Source organism: Pezoporus flaviventris, unplaced genomic scaffold (assembly GCF_033815535.1).
Source record: "Pezoporus flaviventris isolate CSIRO_AGI_PZ_B2104156 unplaced genomic scaffold, CSIRO_AGI_Pfla_v1 ptg000045l, whole genome shotgun sequence".
NCBI lineage: Eukaryota > Metazoa > Chordata > Aves > Psittaciformes > Psittacidae > Pezoporus > Pezoporus flaviventris.
Genome location: NW_026892593.1, coordinates 10,376,004 through 10,398,149, shown reverse-complemented (window position 1 = coordinate 10,398,149; position 22,146 = coordinate 10,376,004). Strand labels below are relative to the sequence as shown.

Sequence of the window (22,146 nt, the reverse complement as noted above, 5' to 3'; positions counted from 1 at the left end):
AGGAACATATGGCGATGTCAAAGGGAGAGAGAATAGGGTATGGCCTTTTCCCAGTGATACATAGAAGTAAAAGCTCCTCCTGCAGAGGTCTGTTTGGCAGCAGGAGTGGAGAGGATGGATGTTTCCAAAACTGCAAACTGCACTGAATGCAGATGCCTTCAGCAGACTGAGGAAGCTCTATAGAAGAGGGGATGCCAGCCCCAGGTAGGAGACACGTGGCTGGTTCGCTGTGCTCACTACAGAATGGGGGGCTGTTCTTGTGCCAATACACGGAAACTGCCCCAGGTTCCATGGATATACTAAGAGGGAAGGAAGAAGAAGGTTGGAAGAAAACCACATATGAATACTGTGAAAGAATATTTTCAAGCCACTACTCTTTGGTTTGCTTCCAAAGAAGCATAAGCTCTACCTCAGTGTCCCACAATGGGTATTTCTAATTTAGGCTGCAGGTATTCTCAGCAAACCCAACAGGAGTCTTTATGTGATTAACCATGCCCCTACTGTGGTGCTGAAAGGATGCTAAAGTCTAACACCTCCCCATGCATACAGGGAAAAAAACAATTATTTCCTTGAGATAAAAGAATGGGGAGTCAATCACAAATTCATGAAAGAATAATGAAGTGAGTAACTTGAATATATCACCGGCAGAAATCCTCCACCTTCCCCCATTTTTTCAATACATTACATTGTCCTTAGACATTTCTAAACAAAATTGAATTAAATCTGAAAAGTCTCCCTAAAAAATTAGGTTTGTTATAACGTACTTAAAGAAGAGGAAGAAACCCAACCCTCCGTATATTTACAGTTGGTATTTTGATATGTATTGTTCAATTTCCTTTATTGTTAGAATTCTATCAATGCAATTTATTTAATTTTAAAAGACTTATATTAGGAGAAACTCTTTTGTGCCACACTGCCAAATGTTTTATCAGTGGTTCGGGTTTTCTTCAGTGCTGAGATATCTTGAAGTCAAATGAGGGGATAACAAAAATTTCATGTGGCAATGGATTTTAGAGAGGAAGTGCATTACAGACTAAAAAGAGCTCTTAATTCTGCCAGCACTCAGCTCATTCTTGTTTGATCCATAAAGCAAAATGTATTTCTGAAAAAGAAAAGAGCTAGAAAGCTGGAGATCATGGGAGACACATTGCAATATTTATATTATCATTATTTTACCAATCCATGCAGTTACTATCATACTGCCAGCTACACCAGTGACAGTAATTAACAAACTTGCTAATTTTTACACATGTTCATGCTTTAAGTAAATGGCAGAGCTGTACTTGCTAATCCATCTCACTGACACACTGTTTACGCCAGCCAAAGCATTTTTTTCCCAGCACAATATCTTCATTTGGCCATGGCCAACTTTTCTACACAGAGGAGGCTTTCCTCCAGCTAATCATTCAAGAACTGCTCAGCAAAAGTGACTCTACAGTCAATTATGTATTATCTGGATACTAGGAAACTGCAGTGTGGATGTGCTCAGATACATAACATATTCAAATCCACCCACAAAGAGTCAGTTTGGAGCCATGAGGATCATCGGTAATGGCATTTCTAGATGGAAACAGACTCTTCCAGAGCTGATCAGATGCTCGATGGTGGTAGGCTGACCCTGGCTGGTGCCCACCAAAGCTGCTCTATCACTGCTCTCCTCAGCTGGACAGGGGGAGAGGAAATGTAACAAAAGGCTTGTGGGTTGAGATAAGGACAGGGAGAGATCACTCACCAGTTACTGTTGTGGGCAAAACAGACTTGACTTGGGGAAACCACTTTCATTTATTACCAATCAAATCAGGGTAAGATAATGAAAAACAAAATCAATCTTAAAAACCACCTTCCCACCACCCCTCCCTTCTTCCCTGCTTTGCTCCTGAATTCTCTAACTTCTGGACACCTAGCAGTGCAGGGGGACAGGGAATGAGGGTTGTGGTCAGTTCATCACACATTGTCTCTGCCACTCCTTCCTCTTTAGGGGAAGGACTCCTCACACTCTTCCCGTTGCTCTACAATGGGGTCCCTCCCACAGGACTCAGGTCTTCATGGACTTCTCCAACATGGAGCCTTCCCACGAGCTACACTTCTTCATGAACTGCTCCAGTGCGGGTCCCTTTCACAGCACTTGGAGCACCTCCTCTCCCTCTGTCTTCACTAACCTTGCTGTCTGCAGAGAACAACTTGCTGCTCACTCATATTCCCACTCCTCGGTATGGCTGCAATTGCTCCTGTGCAGTAACTTTCTCCCCTTCTTAAATACATTATACCAGAGGCGCTACCACTGTCACTGATGGGCTCAGCCTTGGCAAGTGGCGGGTCTGTCTTGGGGCTGTCTGGCATTGGCTTTATGGGACATGGAGGAAGCTTCTAGCAGCTTCTCACAGAAGCCACCCTTGCAGCCCCCCCGCTGCCATGCAACCCAGTCCGTCTACACACCATCACACTGGTGTGTGGTTCTCCAGAACCTTTGTAAGCAACCGGAATTCTGGGGAACAGTTCATCTGTGCTACAGAACTAATGCCCTCTGAGAAATATTTTCTGAGCATCCTGTTGAGTGACACCGCTGCTTCTATGTTGTATAGGGTATGAAGCTTTAGGTCAGAGAATGAACATAAAGGTTTTGCTATTTTAACTCTTTTCTCTATTTTATTCTTATCAAATATCTTGAATAAGTCACTCACTTTTGCTGCTTTTTTATAACAAATATTGTTATAAAAGAGAAACTTACAGCAGGACCCAAACAGTTGAACTTGCACAAGAATCGGAGTCAGTTAAGCTAGTGCAGCAGTTGAAGAATACCCATCAGAAGGGCAGAAACCATGGTTAAGACACAACTGAGGATACCTCACAGAAAGTGCATTAAATTGCTATGTACCTCAGGACCAGAGCACATACTAGAATAGTTCTGCCATGCGCAACTTCTGTAACCATGGTATTTTGAATTTCCAGACACAATAAGAGTGATCACATACCTATTTTGTTCCCTGTAGAAATACAGCCATATGGTAACAAACAGAGGTCCAAGGATTCTGCTTCCCAAATGGATTCCATAATTCTAAGAATCTGGTGAAAACAAAAATATATGCCAAATTATGTGAGATTATTTGGACATTACTTGTTACTCACACAAATAACACTACCCAGACTGCTGAGATGGGTTTAAACTTACTTCTCTGTTTTACAGGTAAAGAGACAAATACAAAAAGCGTGCAGCCATTCAAGATTATCAGTTACAGAGCTATGGTTTATATTTCCTCATCTGTCCTGTGCCCAGGCAATCTCTACTGTTTTATAAAGTATTAATAAATAAATTGCATGGTTTCTACATGAGCTGAGATTGAACACCTTAGCAAGTATATACTTTTCCCATAGATATCCCCAAAAGTGGTAACAAACCAGTTTGTCAGAAGAATCACTGAAATATTACTAGAACAATGCTACCTGCTGATTTCTTTTTCATTTGGAACTTCACGCATTGCATAAATAAATGATAAATATGATTCATCAGAAAAATTGGCCATCTTGCACTAAATAACACTACTTCTCAAAAATACCTAAATGTGAAGTATGTACGGCACATGGCAGGAGAAAACAGGGTAACAGCGTGTAATGGGTCTAGCTAGGAAGAGGTTAATTTCCTGCAGAGCAGCTCATATGGTGCTGTGGTTAAGGTTGCTGACCAAAGCAATGCTGGTAACACAGTGGTGTTCAAGCTATTGCTGAACAGCATTTTCAGCATGCCAATGCTGTCTCTGCTTTTCATTCTGTCCCATTGTGAAGAGATTGGGGTGCACAGGAGTTTAGGGGGGGGGGCACAATCAGGCAGATGACCTGAACTAACCAAAGAAACATTCCATGCTGAATAATGTTACTCTCAGCAATAACACAGAGAGGAAGGTGATTTAGGGAGGTTAACCTTCTTTTGAACAGGAACTGTCTGGGTATTGGTCTACCCATGGGTGACCCTCTTTGTATCATCTGTTTTGTTTCCTTTCTACCTTCTTCCACTTCCCCTTTGCTTATTAAACAATTTTTATTTCAACCCACAATTTTTCTTGCTTTTACTCTTCCTTTTCTCTTTCCCCATTCTGGGGTTAACCCACAGCACAGTTAACATAAACATCTACAAAATCTTGTAGAACAAGAAAGAAGGCCCAGTTTTGACATCACCCTTCCCATACAGTTTAAAAAACAAAAGACAGCCTTGTATTTCATATGGACAATAAAAGTAAGGCATACACACTGATGAAAAGTAAACCAACTTTGAAGTATTTTAAAATGTTCATGTTATAAATTTTATACATTTTGGCCACCATACCTGTAAAATCAGCATATCCTGACGGAGGTCATCTCCATGTTTAAAGATTATGCCTATGGTTTCATTTGATAAAGCTGTTGGATCTGCACATTTAAATTCAAGCCAGAGGGGCTTCTTCTTAGATGCCATTACTTTACATTTTTCTATCTGTGAAAGACACATTTGTTGCTTGTTAGCCATTGTACTCTAACATCAACACAACTAACCTTTTTACACACCTGCTACAGAGTACTTTACAAACTTCCAGTCAGTTATACCACAGGAAACATGCTGAAAGCACATGTAAGGAACAGCATCCAATCGCCACATAAAGCCTCACTGAATTTGCACAGATTTTAATACTGTCCATAAGAAAGGAGAAAGTATGCCTTGACTCTCAGAACTGGATTTAGTTGTAAACCTGCTGCAGAAAGATAAAAACCCCAGAAACAAATAGAAAACACCCCCTTCACCCTCCACCCCCCAAATTTGAAACCAGCAATAAGAGATTCTGACAAAACTGGCAAATATGGACTCTCACAATGGCACTCTGACAGAGGCTTTGCAAAAGTAGAACATGATCATTGTCTAATGCAATTTACCACATTATCCACCCTTGTGACTACCAGCATCATCAGTTATTCCAGATTGCCTGATTCAACTCCCTTAGTAAATCATTCAAATTCATGGGGAAAATGGCATTTGTGAAGCTCATTTAACATAATCATTCACAAAATAAGAAAATAAATTCCCTGCTTTATTACATTTTTAATCTTGAGAAATTCAGCACTGAAACTACTGAAATTGCAGTATTTCAAATGTTTTCTCAGATAATTACGTCTAATACAACTGCAGTATAGAATACTTTCTATTCTGGAACTCCTGGTTCATTGTTGAACGTTACCATGTACAATCAAGCCTCTAAAATAATAAAAGGAAGTGCACATTAGTGTTTGAGGGCTGACATCAGCTCTCAAAATGAACTGATGACATCAGAGAAGAGTACTTTGAAATGTTCGTGTTTTGCAGATTGAGCTTGTAGTTTAAAACAAAACAGTTTTTGCCATCCTTATCTTTAAAAAAGGGAGAAGATGTTAAGTCTTTGTATTTATTAGAAACACTGATCTTGCTTCCAATATTTGGTTTAGACTAGTCAAATTTTAGGGTTTGAAGGTTACAAACAAGTAGCACTTACTAGAATGAAGATGAAACAAAAGCTTACCCATACAGTTTATGTCAAATATTTTTGTTCAGTCATCAGGGGGAGAGGAGAAGGCCCTAACCTATCTATTTACAGACCCAGCTACCTTCCCTTGTAAACCTATTGCTTCCTTCATCTAGAAATGTCCTGGGAAGGCTGAATACTTCCTAAGTGACGGAAAACTAGAAAGTCCAGAAAGATATTTTATTCTATTTTGAAATCCACTTTTTGTCAAGTAGTTGGTGATTTTTGTACACAAAACACTAAAAAGAGAGAAATACAATAAGAAAATAATATTTAAGAAGCCACAAATTCAGCATTTCTGAGTAAACAATGTTTGAATTGATCGACAGTACTTCAGTCATGCCCAACTGGTTGGTGTTTAACTCTCAGCTTGGAGACAGATAAGCCTGTAGCCTATCTATCAAGGCACAGGCTTATTTAACTGAAACACAGCTAGATCTAGACAACTAATATTAGTTACCCAAAAGAGTACCTGACTATTTGGCAATTCCTCGATGGTTTGCCATTAGTTAAGAGAAAAATCAAAGGATTCTTTTCTTGTAGGCTTCTTGTTCCACAAGTGAATCCAAGGATCTTCACTATGCCTCTTCACCCAAACCTGCACACTACTTGCATGAGCCAATTCCCTTTCACTACACATCTACTGATTTATTCATCTTGTTTTTAACTCTGAGTCAATATTAACCATTGAAATTTCACCACAACACCTGAGGCAGCAACACAGAAAACCCCACGTGCTTTTTAATGTATTTCTATCAAAATCTTAATGTATTCCAATAAAACCAACAAAACAACCCCCAAAAAACAGAAATAGCTAAAGAAGACATTTTTGTTTGTAAGATGAAGGTCTGGACCTAAACCTGAATAACAGATATGAATCAGAATAAGAATAAGGCAGAGAAAGTAACCAGAGGAATAAAAACTGAATATCCCAAGGCCCCTAAAGTCAGATAAAACAGTTTTATACAGGTATTTAATGCAAAAAAAAAAAAAAAAGCAGTTACCTGCTTAAATTCTGGACTAATGGAAAAATCATAATTGCCATTTAATGATCAGGACTTTATGGGTTCTTGCATTTTTTTAGTGCATGATGGCATGCCATTACACTCAGAAAAATGCTAATAGCTTTGGGAACAAAAACCTACTGAGTCCATCAACTGTTACTGTATTCACAGTGAAATTAGACCTTTAGACATATTTGCAAAATTTTTTAACAAATGACACATTCTTCCAAATAGGACATTGGGGGTTGTTAAATGGGTTTGCACAAACTCAGCATATACTTACCACCAATGCTCCTGCTCTTAGGCCAGGATCATATGGAACCCTAAAACTTTCTGGAAGTTTGCTGCTCTGTAGCTTTTCAAGTTTTTGTCTCAGCTGTACAATAACTGCAATTACAAGAAAACTCACTGAAATCAAAAGTTGGAAAGCAAAAGTTATGGGTAATCAAACTTGTTAAGCTAAACCAATGATTTAAGCTAGAAACCTTCTCTGTTTAGTTACTTTTTAAATGGCTTTCCTCAAGCATCTCCAGATCTGAGCAATGGAGAAGAACTCTTTAACTTGCACTATTAACAGACAGAGCTGTTTTTAAACACCTAAAGGTGAAATCTTTAAGCACCTCACAAGTCATGTAACCATTACACAGGGTGCATGATGTTCTTCTGAAGACTCAGGAGGTTACATTAAAATGTCAACTTTAATTTAAAAAACAAATCATAGTACAACACAAAAAAAAATAGTTTGCCCTTATAATTACTAAGGAAATGCTAAACTATCTGCCCTAAAGGCTCAGAAGAAGGAGGCATTTAAAATTACCTCGCATTTTCCAGTATTCTTTTAACCTACCTCATTGCTCTTGAACACAGATTCAGGGCTTTTGAATTCTTGGAGTCAATTATACTGTAATCATAAGGACTCTAACTATAGAGATACTGAATTTCATATTCTCCTAAAACTGGCTTCATAGTGCAGCTTTGTTAATCTCACATTCCAGTAAGAAGAAAATTTGCTGTATATTTATATGAACAAGAGTTTCAATGTTCATATATACTGAATCTTTGAATTCATAAAGCCTCAAGTTTCTGCATCTTTGGCTTAGAACAGTATGCATTACCCTACATGTGATGCATTTTGTTCATCTCAGCTAGCAGGTGTTAGCAGCATAAGGTGCTTAATATAATAATATAATATAATATAATATAATATAATATAATATAATATAACATAATATAAATAACATGTCTTACCCTGCATTAGGACAAAGACTTGAGCACTATTCTAAAAGAAACTACACAGGAGAGGCTGCGTATAAATGTTCAAGTAATTTTGGGGATAAAAATTAAAGAGAAAAAAATGTAATGAGAAAGCTGGATGTGGATCTGGATACCTAATATACAAAATCATAAAATCACACAATCCTAGAAAAGTCTGGGTTGGAAGGGACCATTAAAGGTCATCTAGTCCAAGCCCTCTGCAGTGAGGGGGGGCACCTTCTACCTTGAATGTTCCAGGGACGGGATCTATCACCTCTCTGGGAAACCTGTTAAAGTGCTTCACCACCCTCATTGTAAAAAATGTCTTCCTTATATCTAGTCTGAACTACTCTCCTTCAGTTCAAAACTGCCACCCTTTGTCCTGTTGCTAAAGGCCCTGCTAAAGTCTGTCTACATCTTTCTTACAAGCCCCATTTAAGTACTGAAAGGCTGAAATAAGGCGTCCAACAACAAGCTCAACTCTCTCAGCCTTTCCTCATAGGAGAGGTGCTCCAGCTCTCTGATCATTTTCGTGACCTCCTCTGGACCTGCTCTAGCAGGTCCCTGTCTTTCCTGTATGAGGACTCCAGAGCTGGACGCAGTACTCCAGGTGGGGTCTCACCAGAGCAGAGGGGGAGAATCACCTTCCTTGACCTGCTGGCCATGTTGCTTTTGAAGCAGCTTTCTGGGCTGCAAGAGCACATTGCCAGCTTATGTCCAGAAATGATGACATTTCAAAAGCTGCTATCAAATTAACATAATCAAGCCAAAATAATTACCTGAGAACTCACAGAACATAAATGTTACACCTATCCTAAAGGGGTTTAGAGAAGAACTACCTAGCACTACGAGGTGACCAATGTGGCATCTCTTCTGGTAAAAAATAAATAAAGATGACAGCAATATACAGCTGCCAATAAGTGGACTTTACAATTAGACACCTTTCCAAAAAAAAAAAAACCCAACCCAACAAACCCCAAAACAAGCCATTATAAAAAAACCCTCTAGGTCATAGTAACGTGGGCCATGAAATAGCTTTCTAAAAAGTAACTATTGATTTCCTAGACAAATCTAGCTTGATTTCAGTAAGTCTCCTCATTGTAATGAGGATGCAATGTAATTCAGGGTAATTCAACGTAATTCAACGTAATTGTATTCAATTCAATGTAATTCATACAATTTGAAAATTGCATGCCAAGCAATTGAAGCTGGTAAAGATTAGGGATTAGCTGATTTTAAAACACAAGTGAAGGCGCTTACTAAAACATTTTGCAAGTTGAGCTGGCTTAAGAACAAAGTGTTATGCATTTTAAGAGAAGAAACAGCTGCACAGACACATTCTTGGGAGACAAATCTTCTAACACAGAGTGGTGATGAAAGCAGATAATCCTATGCAAGCTGTAATATTATGATCTTAAAAAATTGTTTATTACTACTTGCTATGTTCAAATATAAGCAAAGAGATTAGATGAAAAGTGAAAGAAAACAGTTTGACAGCATGATTGCTACTGGACTAGTATGAATCTAACAGGAAAGAATTTATTCTTTAAAAAACCCAGAATTACTGGAGGAAAAAAATTACATACAGAATTAGATGAAGCTGCATGATGGAATGAAATTAAATAGTCTGAAATATTCAGACTGAAAATATGAACAACTGTGAGCATTAGAAATGATGGGCCAAAAGAGAAACAATAAGCTAAAGAAGAAAGTTCAGGATATGCATTTCTTAAAAGATACGAAGTCGATGGTGGCTGAAGGAAAAACCATATCCTCAATAATCTGAGAATAAATTAAATTAGATACAGCATTAGTAGGACATGCCACAGTTTCAGGAAGCCTTATTCAGTGAAAATGTCAATTATATAAGTCATATTTCAATGTTCTGTTTAAACCACGACAACGTTACATACAGAGATTCTTTAACTTCAAAACCTGGTGGGTGTTAATGTGATTGCTTTCTCTTTAACCTTTTCTTCTTTGCCCACATATCCTTCAAAGATAATGTGATGGAAACCACCGCTGTTACAGACACGTATATCTGCAAGGCTAAATTTCTTTCTAAAACATGGGATTCTGACCAGATACATTTAGATTATAGAGCACTTTAAGATAAAGAAAGTTTTTTAGAAAGAATATTTTATACAGGGGGTTCTGTAAGTCCCCTAACTCACACTATGCGGTAATGTAATTGATACTACATTACATATTGAAGACTAAATGCATATTTCCTTCAAATTTATTTTGAAACACCACCACAGCCACTTCTGCATAACCAGAGTGGAAAGACTGTCTTGAACCAAGACAGCCTTTGGAACATACTAGTAAGTTCCTGGAACATACTAGGCTGAACATGCAGGAAGAGCTGTAGAATTTCATTATTGTCATATGTCTTCTCACACTTACTCCCAACACCAAGCAACCAACAGGAAAAATGACAAACAAGCTTTTACGGAAGTTGAAAAAGAAATAAAATAAAGACAGGCAAAACACACAAGTAAATAAGCATTGTATAACCCTACTGTGGCTTCCAAAGCAGTGCTTCCAAGAGCTAGAAATAACAATACCACATCTGTGTCTCACAAGACTCCTATTCAGCACATCGAAAAGCCCTGAAGATGTGTTCTGCATATCCACTGCTGATCCACCAGCTACTTTGTGGCATAGCAGAGGCTCTACTGGACTCCTCCCTGGTTTCCTTGCCAAGCATTTTTCAGTGACTGCTTAGGGTAGGGCTGTGTTTCTTGGCAAGTGTCACTTTATCTCTTTATTTCCAGTTAATATTTGTGTCCTGGGTTGTTTCTTTCTTTAGTGCTGGCATTCAGCTAAGGATTATGTATAAGAACTTAGCTGTTTCCAAGGTGCATGGTGTGAGGTTCAAGAAGATAAGTCAAAACATGGGAATGTACAGGGTGTCTATAACACTGATATTCTTCCCCTTTTGGGGTGGAATGAGCAAACAAATGTATTACTGGTTCAATCACTATTAACTTACACTGGCAGTTTAAAAGAAGTAATATAATGATGCCATTTGACAGTAATTCATCCACAAATGTTCTAAATAAACAGGACAATTTGCTGCCTAGATTTTTGTACCCAAAGAAGAAAAACAATGTTGTTACAAACAATGAAATGCCTGTTAGCAAATACCTTGAGAAGTGACATCATATTTTTCGGCAGAAACTGATTTTATCTCCATTGTGACTTTATGGAGCAATTCAATTACTTGAATCTGCTTCATGAAATCATGTAGCATTGCTTTTCCACAGCCCCTAAGATAGGCTTCTAGGATGACCGCAAACCTCTGCTGGTAATGCATGGACTGGGCAATCTCGCTTCTTAAGAACCAAAACAAGAAGTGACCAATTCTTTTGTTCTAGAGGTAAAGAAAAATACTACAATCAGCATGCATTTCTTGACAAAGGGTTTTAATAATGCCAGTAGCTTTAGCAAAAGTTGGCTGCACTGTGAAGTACTTACTCTCAAACCACGTTTTAGCAGAAATCTGGCTAATGCGCTGTCATGATATGGCTCAAATTTCACTGCCTGAGTAATACAAACATAGAAGACATGTTATTAACGTGTTTAACAACTCATTCCTCTTACAATTTACTGATGACATCTAGAGAACACACTGCTGCAGGAGTAGAAAATGTGTAACAAAGCAGGTCTTTTGAGGATACAGAGCTGAAAGAACCAAAAAGCAAGGCTTCTCTGTCTCATTCGGGAGGCACTTTTTCTTTGCAACAGTTTCTTTTTAGTTATATTATTAAAGCAACAAATAAAGCCATGCAGGAAGCAGCTATCTGGAGATACTTATTTGAGCACATGGAAGCATGACAACAAAGCAACTACGTTCTCAGGCTGTAGCAGAAGCCAGCAAGATCAGAACAGTCGGCAGCCTGACACCGACATATCTGTAATCTTTCTCTAACCAAAACTGTCAATAATAAAACACTGTTTTTTGACAACATCTGCCACTTTGGGACCAGGGCACCAGGGTTCACTGCTGGGCTCCCCAGCAAACATAGGATACAGGAGCAGCTTTTTGGAGCACCTTTAGCCCCTAAATGAATGACAAAATAGAATAAAGCCCCTGATACACATCCTATATTAATGAGTACAATTAAGAAGACTTCTCCAGAGCTTGTGAGCACAGATGTGATTTTTCTCTTCCAACAGCTGCTCCCCTCCACCCTAGCCCACAGTATTTCCAAGCTACTGCCAAAAAAGGGTGGAAACAAAAAGTCACAACTTTTTTGAAGTGTCAGGACTGGAATTTTGTTGCTGTTATCCTCTGCCCCATCCCAATAACCAAGTCTAGTAGTCTACCAGAAAACTATCACACTTCCATGTACTGGGCTGTGCCAGTGAACTTGTCCACTTCAAGTGGTTTTCCCAGCAGCTTCTTTCCTGTTGCTTGAGGGACTTCAAGTTTGTAGGTTTGTATGAAGATTAATGGTGGAAAAAAGGTACGCATTTATATCTCATGGCAAGAAAAGTGAAATAAGAAGCATATAACCTGTGGGACAGGGTCACAGAATCTCTGTCATGGACTGAAGTGGTTGGTGAATGACTTCAGGTTCTGGAAATAGAGCACCAGGAAGCAGCACGTAGGGAGATTAAGGGAGAATAAAGTGATGTGCAGAGAGCTGGCTGCATGTAGCATACTCAGCTTTCAGAAGTAACAAAGTAGGCAAGCATCTACAGAATATAATGCCTCTTTCAAGTTCACTGTGGTCTGCAGCTTGCAAAGGAGCAATCAAGCTATCACCAAAGGTCTACTAAATTCATCAAACAAATGGCAGGGGTTTATAAACTCTTAAAAGTACTGCAGCACAGTTGTATCTTTATTATTAAAATATCAACACTATTTCTGAAATGCAGATCATCCTGCGGGTTTGTTCAACAGGAAAAAAAAGGAAAAATAAACTGAGCTTTTCAGTCAACCTTCTAGAATGAATCGCATTATAAAATGCTACATAGACTAGTTCTTTCCAGCTGCTGGCTAAGAGACAAACAAGAAAGCCACGCACCAGACTTGCCCTTCTACAGTATCATAATTCTGCAAGACCTGTCTTGACCATTTCTGCAATACTGTTTTATTTCCCCAGGCAACACCGTCTTATTTAGGAAAGATGACAAGAACTCACAAACATAAACTGATTTTAAAATACATAATTCCTTTTACTTTGTGTATGAGATTATAAGGTATGAAGGGTTTTTTAATAAAAATTCATTTTCACTGCAATAAGGCACCTAAAAGCAATAATTATTACATAAATTCAGATGGATTTGCTTACAGTCCCAAGAAAGCCTATTAAAAACCCCATTCTGGTATATACTTGGCTGAATGTTCTCAGTGCACATCTCTGAAAAGCAATTTAAGAATGAAATACAGCCAAACAACCAGACACTGCTTCAAAACAAAACCTCCCTATATTACAGTTGCAAATACATTGTAATATAAAATTGCATTCTGAACACCCTTACTATGATGATGTTTTAGAAATAATTGTTTTTAAAAGCCAATTCCATTTTTGTTTTTTCTTCACAAAGTCAAATATCAACATTTGAATAGCAACAACAAAAGCAAACCATTGAAAAATGGCTGCTGGCCATTCATCAGGTCCCTGCATCTACCTTTGTCTGTCAGTTCAGCAGAAGAGCTTTACTCACTGCCATTTACAAGCAGAACAGTTGTTGGTGTTTGCTTTACAATGGATTTTGTTGTATTTTAACTATCCTGTCCATGTTTTATCAACTGCACAGAGAACAACAGACCTTTATAGAAAGGTCAATAGATTTATTTATGGTATGGCTGCTTCTATTTGGGATAAACCTGGGGGGAAATAAAATGTTTGTTTGATTTCCAACTCTACTAGAAGGTAAAATGGGAATATCCTGTGCAGAGTGAAGTAAGTCATAAAGCTTTCATGAAGGCATGCATGGGAAAAGTGATGACTGTTTGCAGAAGAGACATCTCGGATGTGTCCATTAGAGCAAAGGAATGGCTGACATCCATTCCCTGAAAAATGCGGATTTTCGAGTACACTGTGGTATGAACATTTCAGTGCAGGATACTGATGGACTACGCTCATTGTTAGCCAAGGAACAACAGACAAGGAAGCAGCAAAGAGGCAAAAGCTGGAATATAACATTTTTTTCCTTTGGGGGGATGACAGCCTCTTAATTTCTTACTGAATCTCTTAGTAAAAATGACACAGTGAAGTTAAGCTCCTATGATTTTATGTTACAGTAATTTAATTTACCATTGGATTGAGTCTTTTTAAAACTCTCCAGATTTGTACTTCCTGAAAGCAAGTAATTTCAAAAACAAATGGAAAAACCCCAGTATTTTCCCCATTCTCTCAGGCACTTTGAAACCAGCCAATCACCATCCCAAACTCCTAATTTGGATACAAAAGCGAACACAATCGCTGAGCCACATGTATACAGCAAAAGCTCACAAGCCAAGCATATATATAGCAGCAGCTACGTGGGAGGCCCAATGAGGTAACCGTGGTGACTCCTTTGGTTAATGCAGAAGTGCATAAATTCTGCCTGGGGAGCCTCATCAAGCAAAGACAAGGCAAAAAAGGCTTTGTTTAAAGCACTACTGATGCACAGCAAAATCTGAAACACCAACTTCATCTTCCTGGGGACCCTGGCTCTCTCTGAACCCACAAAAATTAAAAGCCCTATCCCACAGCTTCGCTGGCTGTGGCAGTTCCTTTTTTCCCTTTTAAATATTGAATGCCATTTTTGTCCTCTGACTCTTTGAAATAAGTATTTCCTGCTCTGTGGGGCGACAGCCTTTCCACAGGAGCCAGAGCCTTGTCGGGCGTGGGAAGCCTGCAGACTCACCTTGCTTTGGGGGATGTGGGTACTAGGAAAAGCGGCAGGATTACAGCTTTCACTGGCCACCACACATGACTCTGCTGCTGCTGACAGGCTGCCCAGCTCTGGCACCACGTTGTGGAAAAGCAAACAAACCAATTCTCTTGTATAACTGATATAAACCTTCCTGATGTTTCATCTGGCAAATCTGCGCACAGAGTGCTTCAAATCGATACAGCAGTGATTCACTGCCATTAAAAACATCATTTTTCACCCAACTTCCCAGAATGAACTAATTGTATTATGCAGTCCTAGCAACCCTTTATTTACTTCTTAAAATCTTCTGGAACATTCTAGATGAATTTGGTCCCCTTAACAGTACCAAGACTGAAGTTACTGCAACATACTATGTAACAACGCTGTTATTCTTGACCTAAAACCCAATGCCAGACTTTTCTTCAGGCCCTGCCCATGTCAACATCTGCCTCCACTTTCTTTCTGTCTACACTCTTTCTAAACTATTGGCAAAGCCAGTGAACAATTCTTCAGTGCTGTAGGATTCAGACCTGATACAAACAGGATTAGAGACAACACAGTTAGGACTTGCTCCCATCATAGCTGTGCTAGTGTTGACAATTTCCAGAAAAACATAATACTGTAATCACAAGAGCAAATCATAAGACACAAGGCAACAGTAACACAAAAATAACAATATAGGCAAGAGGCAAAATGTAGAAAACATGGCTTGGGTTAATTTGGTTACTGCTTTGAATAAACATTAAAGACTTCAAAACAAGGGATTACTAAGTAGACCTACTAAGATGGGAATGATGATGGGATAATGCAAATATACATGGAAGGCAGAACTCAAGAATGCAAATACACCTTACTTGAACAAGCTGCAGAAGATAATGAAGAACATCATCATCTTCCAAACTTTCTAGTTTTTGAACTGCCATTGCTCGGACATTTTCATCTGAAAAGTTACAGTCCAGAAGTTGCATTGTGAGTCCAACATCTAAAGTGCTCTGATCCCAAACTTCCTTTTTAGCTAGCAACTGGTATGTTTTGGCCACTATTTCTTGTTGTCCCCATTTCACAGAGCTAAGCAGCTTAGGATATGCCTTAGGGTGCTTTATGCTTTCATATCTAAAGTGCCACAACAGTTCTTTGTCCTCAGGAGAAAGTGGATTAAGTGGGTCAGTTGCTATGATCTCTTCAAGTTGCTTGCGAAGCTGGTTGGGCATTTCAGCTCGTGTCCTGTCCCCTTGGGGGTCTGATGTTATCCTGTGCTTGGGCAAGGCAATTGGGTGACAATATTTATCCAGCACAATAGAGATAGCCATTGAGTTTTCTTTATCTGGGTTAGTTGCTGATGTGAGTTTGTCTGCATTGATACTTCCTTGTTCTTCCCCCTTGCCTGGAATTTTCCACATGTGGAGCACATATTCCCCACTTCGTAGCAAGAAACGGTGATCTATTAACAAAAGATTTACATAATAGAGAAGCTGGGTTTTGCACTTTGGATCAGAGTTGGGGGATTCGTGTGACTGAAGGTTCGTCTTTGTGGACAGTCCCTGTGCTTTACCGCAGTATATCTGAAGATTCAGGAGTGCCCCTTTAGGCAAATCCTTGATTTTGATATCAAACTCCAACCAAATATTCCACAGAACCTCCTCAGTAAAAGGCTTCGATGAAGTCCTCCTCTGTGAAAGGAGCTGCTGCCCGTGTTGAATGTTAGCTTCCACAAACACAGTGAGATCAGTATTTCTGGGTAAAACTGGGATATCGATGCCAATTATTTTCACCCTAAATTTCCTGTTACAGTCCCACAAAGAAATAGTGAAGACTCGCTCATGATCTTTTCCATCTATTGTTAATTGTTCATGATACCCTGTAACACCTGTACAGTCATCCACCAAAGGCCACTCTTCCTTTTGAACCTCATCCTCACTCGGGTCAGGGGGATTGTCTAAGACAAGGTGGATTTCTTCACCATTCTTAAGGCATTGTCTTATCCAGTGAAAATCTTTGATTGGTGTCTCTCCAGTAATGTACTCATCTCTGCCGCAAATCCTGAGAACAAAATCCAGTTCACTATGATCTTCAGGAATGTCCATCAAAGACTTTTTCTTTGCCATTTTTGTGAAAAAGCTGTGGAGAATCATATCTGGAGTGTCATCTATGGACACTTTAACTTTTTGGCTAGTTGTTCCTCTATGTATGATTATGAAAATGTTATTATTAGTGATCTTTTTTAATAAATATTCCGGGAGTGGCTTGGATGTAGTCCATGGGTGCATTGCATACAACTTAGGATCTCTACAGGCTACCTCTATCATTCGTGGAGTGACTAATCTACGACGGGTAAATTCTAGTTCATCGTCATGCACGTTGCTTACATCAGTGACATCATAACCAATTAAATCATTAAGTTGCCGCTGAAATTCCTGGACTTCTTCTGATGGGCTTTGTTTCTGGACAACATAGATCTTGCCCACCTTTTTCTGTAACACTTTCCAGTACAGTATGCAGTCCAGTGTCTGTAATACTTGATGTTTATCATAAATTTCATACCATTGCCCTTTCTTCTGATACTGCAAAATAAACTGATCCGGGGTGAATGTGTGGTAGAAGTCTGTGGTTTGACTCATCTCTAGTGCACGCATCCAAATCTGTGCTTTCATTTGCTCAACTGTACAGTTGGCAGCTATTTCGAGTAACATCATTTCCGGTACTTTAGTATGTTTATTGCTTGTAGGCAAAATGAACTCAATGGATATCAGTTCCATTGATGACAAATTACTCGATGTACAGTGAGGTTTCATCCTTCTTCGCCTTCGTTTGTTTTCCTCTCTCATAACAACGGGCTGTTCATGGAGTTCATCCTCCAACTCCATGCCAGAAGAAATCTAGCAAAACATACAAAGGCTTAATTACTTTCTCATTTACATTTTTAATAACTCTTATTTTTTAACTCTTCTTCATAGGGCAGTCAGAATCCTACTACGTAGATGCTTTCTTAATTTCTGGTCATAAATAAGTGATTTACATAAACCACCTCAGACATAATCTATTCAATTCACCTCCAAATACACCCCCCCCCCCCAAGAAACAACAAAGCAACCCTCTAATGATTAAATAATTAAAATAGAGATTTTAAACTGCCTTTCTAGATTTCACTGAGGATAAGCAGTCTGACTACGTATTTCCTCCACAATGATTTGTTCTTGCTTCTATTTGATCAAGCACGGATTCGTTTGCTGCCTTATCTATTTTGATGCTGCTGATATTAACATAAGTGGATTTTCATAGAAATCAAAAGACACACAGCTGTGCATCATGAGAATGCCATCCCACTGAACTCCAGGAATGACCAAAGGTAACAAAACAAGCAATCTGTTTGCAGACTCAACAGAGGTGAGCCTATTCCCATTTTCCTCTGCCTTTCTTTTTAGTGATGAGGAATAAGGACTTAAAAGCAAGAAAAACACTTAGGAGTCAAAAGTCAGGGACTACTTCTGAAGACAGATATTTAATATGCATCTAAATTCAAGCCTAGTATCTTTAGATGTGCTTCTTTATAATAAATCATTTCACCTGCCCAATAACATCCATCCACTTTAAAAGTAAACATTTCCAGTATAAACTATTAGCTTTTTACAGAACAAAAACCTGCCAAGCTGATGCCTATACATCAAATCACACCCAAAACACCTGTAAAGCAACATCAAACACAAGTAGCCTACCTTATCAGCTTTCAGTAAACAAAACATATCGTTGCTCACAGTTAATCTCCATTGAACAATATTAAAGTGGAAATGATTCACCAAGAGCTTGGAAGAAGAAGGCAGCGCTGACTGAGCATTCTCACACAAGCTAAGTTACAGCAACATACTGAACTTCTTTTCCAGACAATGTATTTTACACATAAAATCTCTCTGTAACAGCTGGAAAAAACTAAAGCCAATGTAACAATGCCTTAGTAGATAATAAAACAAGAAGATAAAGATGCAAAAGGTTAAACTGAAACAGCAGAGTTTGCTAACTAAAATTCTTTTTTCAAGTTCCGGAAAGCAAAGACTGTGGACACACCCCATGTATAACTGATAAAGGAAATATTACCTGTTCGTAAAATAAAGGCTGAATTGCTGAAGACGATTCATTTGTTTGATATCTGAAGTTCCTATTTTTTTTAAAGGAAGACCATTTATGCAAAAAGTTCTTTGTTTAAGCTGTTCTGCTTTTCTTGCTCGCCCTCATATCCAGATGCAAAGGAAGTGCTGAGCTTACCAGGAAGGAAGTTTTAACCAAGTTGATTATACATATGATTGCTCATTTTAAAAAAAGTCAGAATGTTTTTCCTGTTACAACAGTAAAAATACACTGACAGTACATCAATTTGATTCTAATACACATGTGTAGAAGACATGCTTGAAGCCTTCTAAAAGTAGCTAAGAATAACCCCGGCAATAAATTTAATGAATCAAAACAAAACATTTTAAAACCAATGTATTTTAGAGAGCCTAAATACTTTATAATGAATAAACAGGAATACTAGGAAAGAAGACAACTAAATCTGCAATGTTTCCTTATTTTTATTTCCATGGTGATAGTCCTTTGAGGGCTCCCAGCTTAAGTTCATTAGTTTTTTTAAGCCAGTCTCCATACCAAAGTCACATGGAGATGGTATCTGCCAAGGATCTTGCATGGTCATCTCAGCAATAGAACTGCAGGGCAATCTTCCTCCTAGTATTTTTAACTCCATTTATAATTACAAACACATGGTCAAATCCACTAGAAATTATGACATAAAATTCAGGAAGTATTTAAACCATGGACTTCCAACCCTAATTCTTGTGGTTAACTACAATCTGAAGAGCTGTTCCTTTACTAAATAAAAAAAAAATCCCCAACGGAAAACAATTTGGGAAAACCCATACAAATCAGAAAGACAAGACAGAAAAACCTGTAATTGTATCCTTACTCATTATGACACTTGCAGTGAAATACTGACCATCTGAACAGCAATATCCAGCATACACCCTATGGCAGAAATATGCTGACTCTTGAGAAGAACAAGTCTCTTACCTGCCTCCAACGTGCCACTCACAACCTCTGAAATAAACACTTTGCAGAGGTTAAAGAAGAAAATACCCTCCACCACAGACATAGTCCTTCTTTCTCAGAGCACCTTCTCACTTGGCAGCTAGGATTGATTTCTCTTCACAGGTTCTTATTCTCAGGAAGTGACTTTGGGGGAAACACACTCTGTCCTATCTCCCTCTACCTTTTAGAGCCAGTGTTTGAAATGTCAAAAGGAAGTGGCAAAGTTGCCTTGAACATTTTATTGCTGTCATGAAATCTACACATGTTGTCCAAGACATCTCCAACACTCATCCTCCACACATTCATAAGCCACAGTCTCTGTGGCACCTCAGCACTACACACTGCTTTCCCCTCCAGTCTGAAAAAAGCACCCAGTGGCTGGAAAACTTGAGCATCAGTAACCTCAACAGCAACCTCCAGGATGACGGAGGAGAAGGAAGCAGCTGATTTCATGTAAAAAGGAAAAGGATCTCAATGTATAGGAAAAGAAAAGGAGCAATGCTAAAGGGGAAAATGTGTTTTGCAAAACCTGTGTTTTGAAAGCCCTGACTGTGGAGAGTTTGACTTAGCAATGCTTTTGTGGAGTCTATCTTACAAAGTATAATTTCTAAAACATGTAATGTAGTCTTGTATTTTTCTTCATTTAAACATAAGCAACTAGCAGTAAGGTTTTTTTCAGGCCAACTGGCTTACATAGGTTTTTTGCAAATATTTCTCATTCTAAAAGTCATGCCGATCCTGTTAAGTAAACCTGGACTTGTATCAGTTTCATTGCGTTTTGCCAAAGCTAAGACAGCATGCTGGTTTAAAATGTCCTCATCTTGCTGTCATGTGCTATGCACTTACAGATTAACTTCTCAAACACATACACATACAAATATTCCATCTCTGCTAAGATATTCTAGAACTATTACATTGATCTAGACAATCCAAGGCAGCATTTTTACCTCAGGCAGCAGAGAAGTACCCTGCACATTGCTTGATGAATGCAGCTGTTTGACACTGTGATCCACTTAAAAAGACAGGTAGAGCAGTACTGTGAAAGGTTCTGACATCCCCCCCTTCCCTAACTGCATCAGATACAATGCAAAGTGCTTGTCTAACTGCCCACACAAGATTGTCTTCTCCCACATTCATTTGGGCTCTGACCTGTCATGTCTAGTCCAGTTCAGCTCTGACCCCTTTACATCAGGTTCAGAAGACAGTTCTTGAAGCAATGATTGTCTCTAATCTGTCTCTTGCAATGACAGCCACAAAAGTGTCCCTTTCTTAGGACGACACCAAATTGTTTCTATTTTCTTTTAAGCCATGTGTAGGCATGGCAAAACCATATTTCTTTATGCACATGCATCAGGAAACTTTGATTTTATAACACAAAATCTTTTAAAATCACTTCTTTAGGCACCCTTTGTCGTGCCTAAGCATTACATTATTGACATTTCTACACACCTACTGCAACAACACCAAAAGAAAATCTCTTTTTTTATGTCTAATTCTAATCAGCCTCATAAACCCTGAATTTCCCTGTATTAGACCTGCCAGAGGTCCACAAATCCTGATGGTGGCAATGGAGCAGGAGGAGGTGTGCCTGTAAAAGGTAGCTAAGAGAAGCAAACAGGTTTGCCTTTGTCTCCAGTCATGTTCCTATCTCATCACTCAGGCCAGCAAACACAAAAATTTGGTTAATTTTTAGCTGGATCAGTTCCTTGATCTGAGTCATCACTTGCAGAAGTGGTAGGACAGGGATGGGAACTGAAGGGAAGGGAATGGAGCCAGCACAGTTTAGGCTGAAACACAATTCACAGCAGGATTAGGAGATAAATTCATGAGAAAACTTATTAAATGATTTGAAAACACTGGCTGAAAGGTGCCTTAAAAAGACAATGTGGTACTATCATGAATTACTTAGTATATTCTACTACATAACATCACAATATTTGTCAAACTTCACTGCTTTATTAGGACTGTGCGAAGAGTTTTACCAGTTACTCATTCGTCACCAGCTATTCTCATGCTAATTCTATATTAGTTCCTGCTTCTGGTTTAATCCACCATGGGAAAACCTCGTTTTTAAAACTATTCTTTGCACTTTAGTGTGAACTTCCCAGACAACAAAACCTGCAAGAAAGCAGGCGCAGGCACTTTCTACGTGAGTTAAGAATCACCTTATTCTCATAAAAATAATGCTGCATTTACATTCACAGTTTCAGATAAAGTTAACTTCCAAAATGAATAAAACCAGCAAACAAAATCAACAAACAAAACTACCATGACAGCACACTGCATCTACTTGCTAACATTGTTCTATAGTCAGAGATGGCTTTGCATTTGCTGGATAGGAGTACAATACATCTTCCCTGCATCTACAGATCCAGTACTGAACTATGCAGGCAAGATACAGCACCACCGTGTTAAGC

At 38.8% G+C, this 22,146-nt stretch overlaps 1 protein-coding gene across 2 annotated transcripts in view; it reads right to left on the bottom strand.

Annotated features, from left to right (window-relative positions):
* PIK3CG (phosphatidylinositol-4,5-bisphosphate 3-kinase catalytic subunit gamma) overlaps positions 1-22,146 on the bottom strand; it is a 34,294-nt gene that overhangs the window by 10,709 nt on the left and 1,439 nt on the right. The window contains exons 1-7 of one of the 2 annotated variants that reach the window (XM_061467416.1): positions 18,746-19,231; positions 15,511-17,532; positions 11,261-11,326; positions 10,931-11,156; positions 6,810-6,913; positions 4,319-4,465; positions 2,973-3,063 (exon numbers count right to left, since the gene is read on the bottom strand). In XM_061467416.1, coding sequence (XP_061323400.1) covers positions 2,973-3,063; positions 4,319-4,465; positions 6,810-6,913; positions 10,931-11,156; positions 11,261-11,326; positions 15,511-17,520 — 2,644 coding nt within the window. In that variant the 5' untranslated portion in view covers positions 17,521-17,532; positions 18,746-19,231. Of the gene's footprint in view, positions 1-2,972; positions 3,064-4,318; positions 4,466-6,809; positions 6,914-10,930; positions 11,157-11,260; positions 11,327-15,510; positions 17,533-18,745; positions 19,232-22,146 lie in introns of those variants that run through there. The other variant, XM_061467415.1, reaches the window with a different exon arrangement.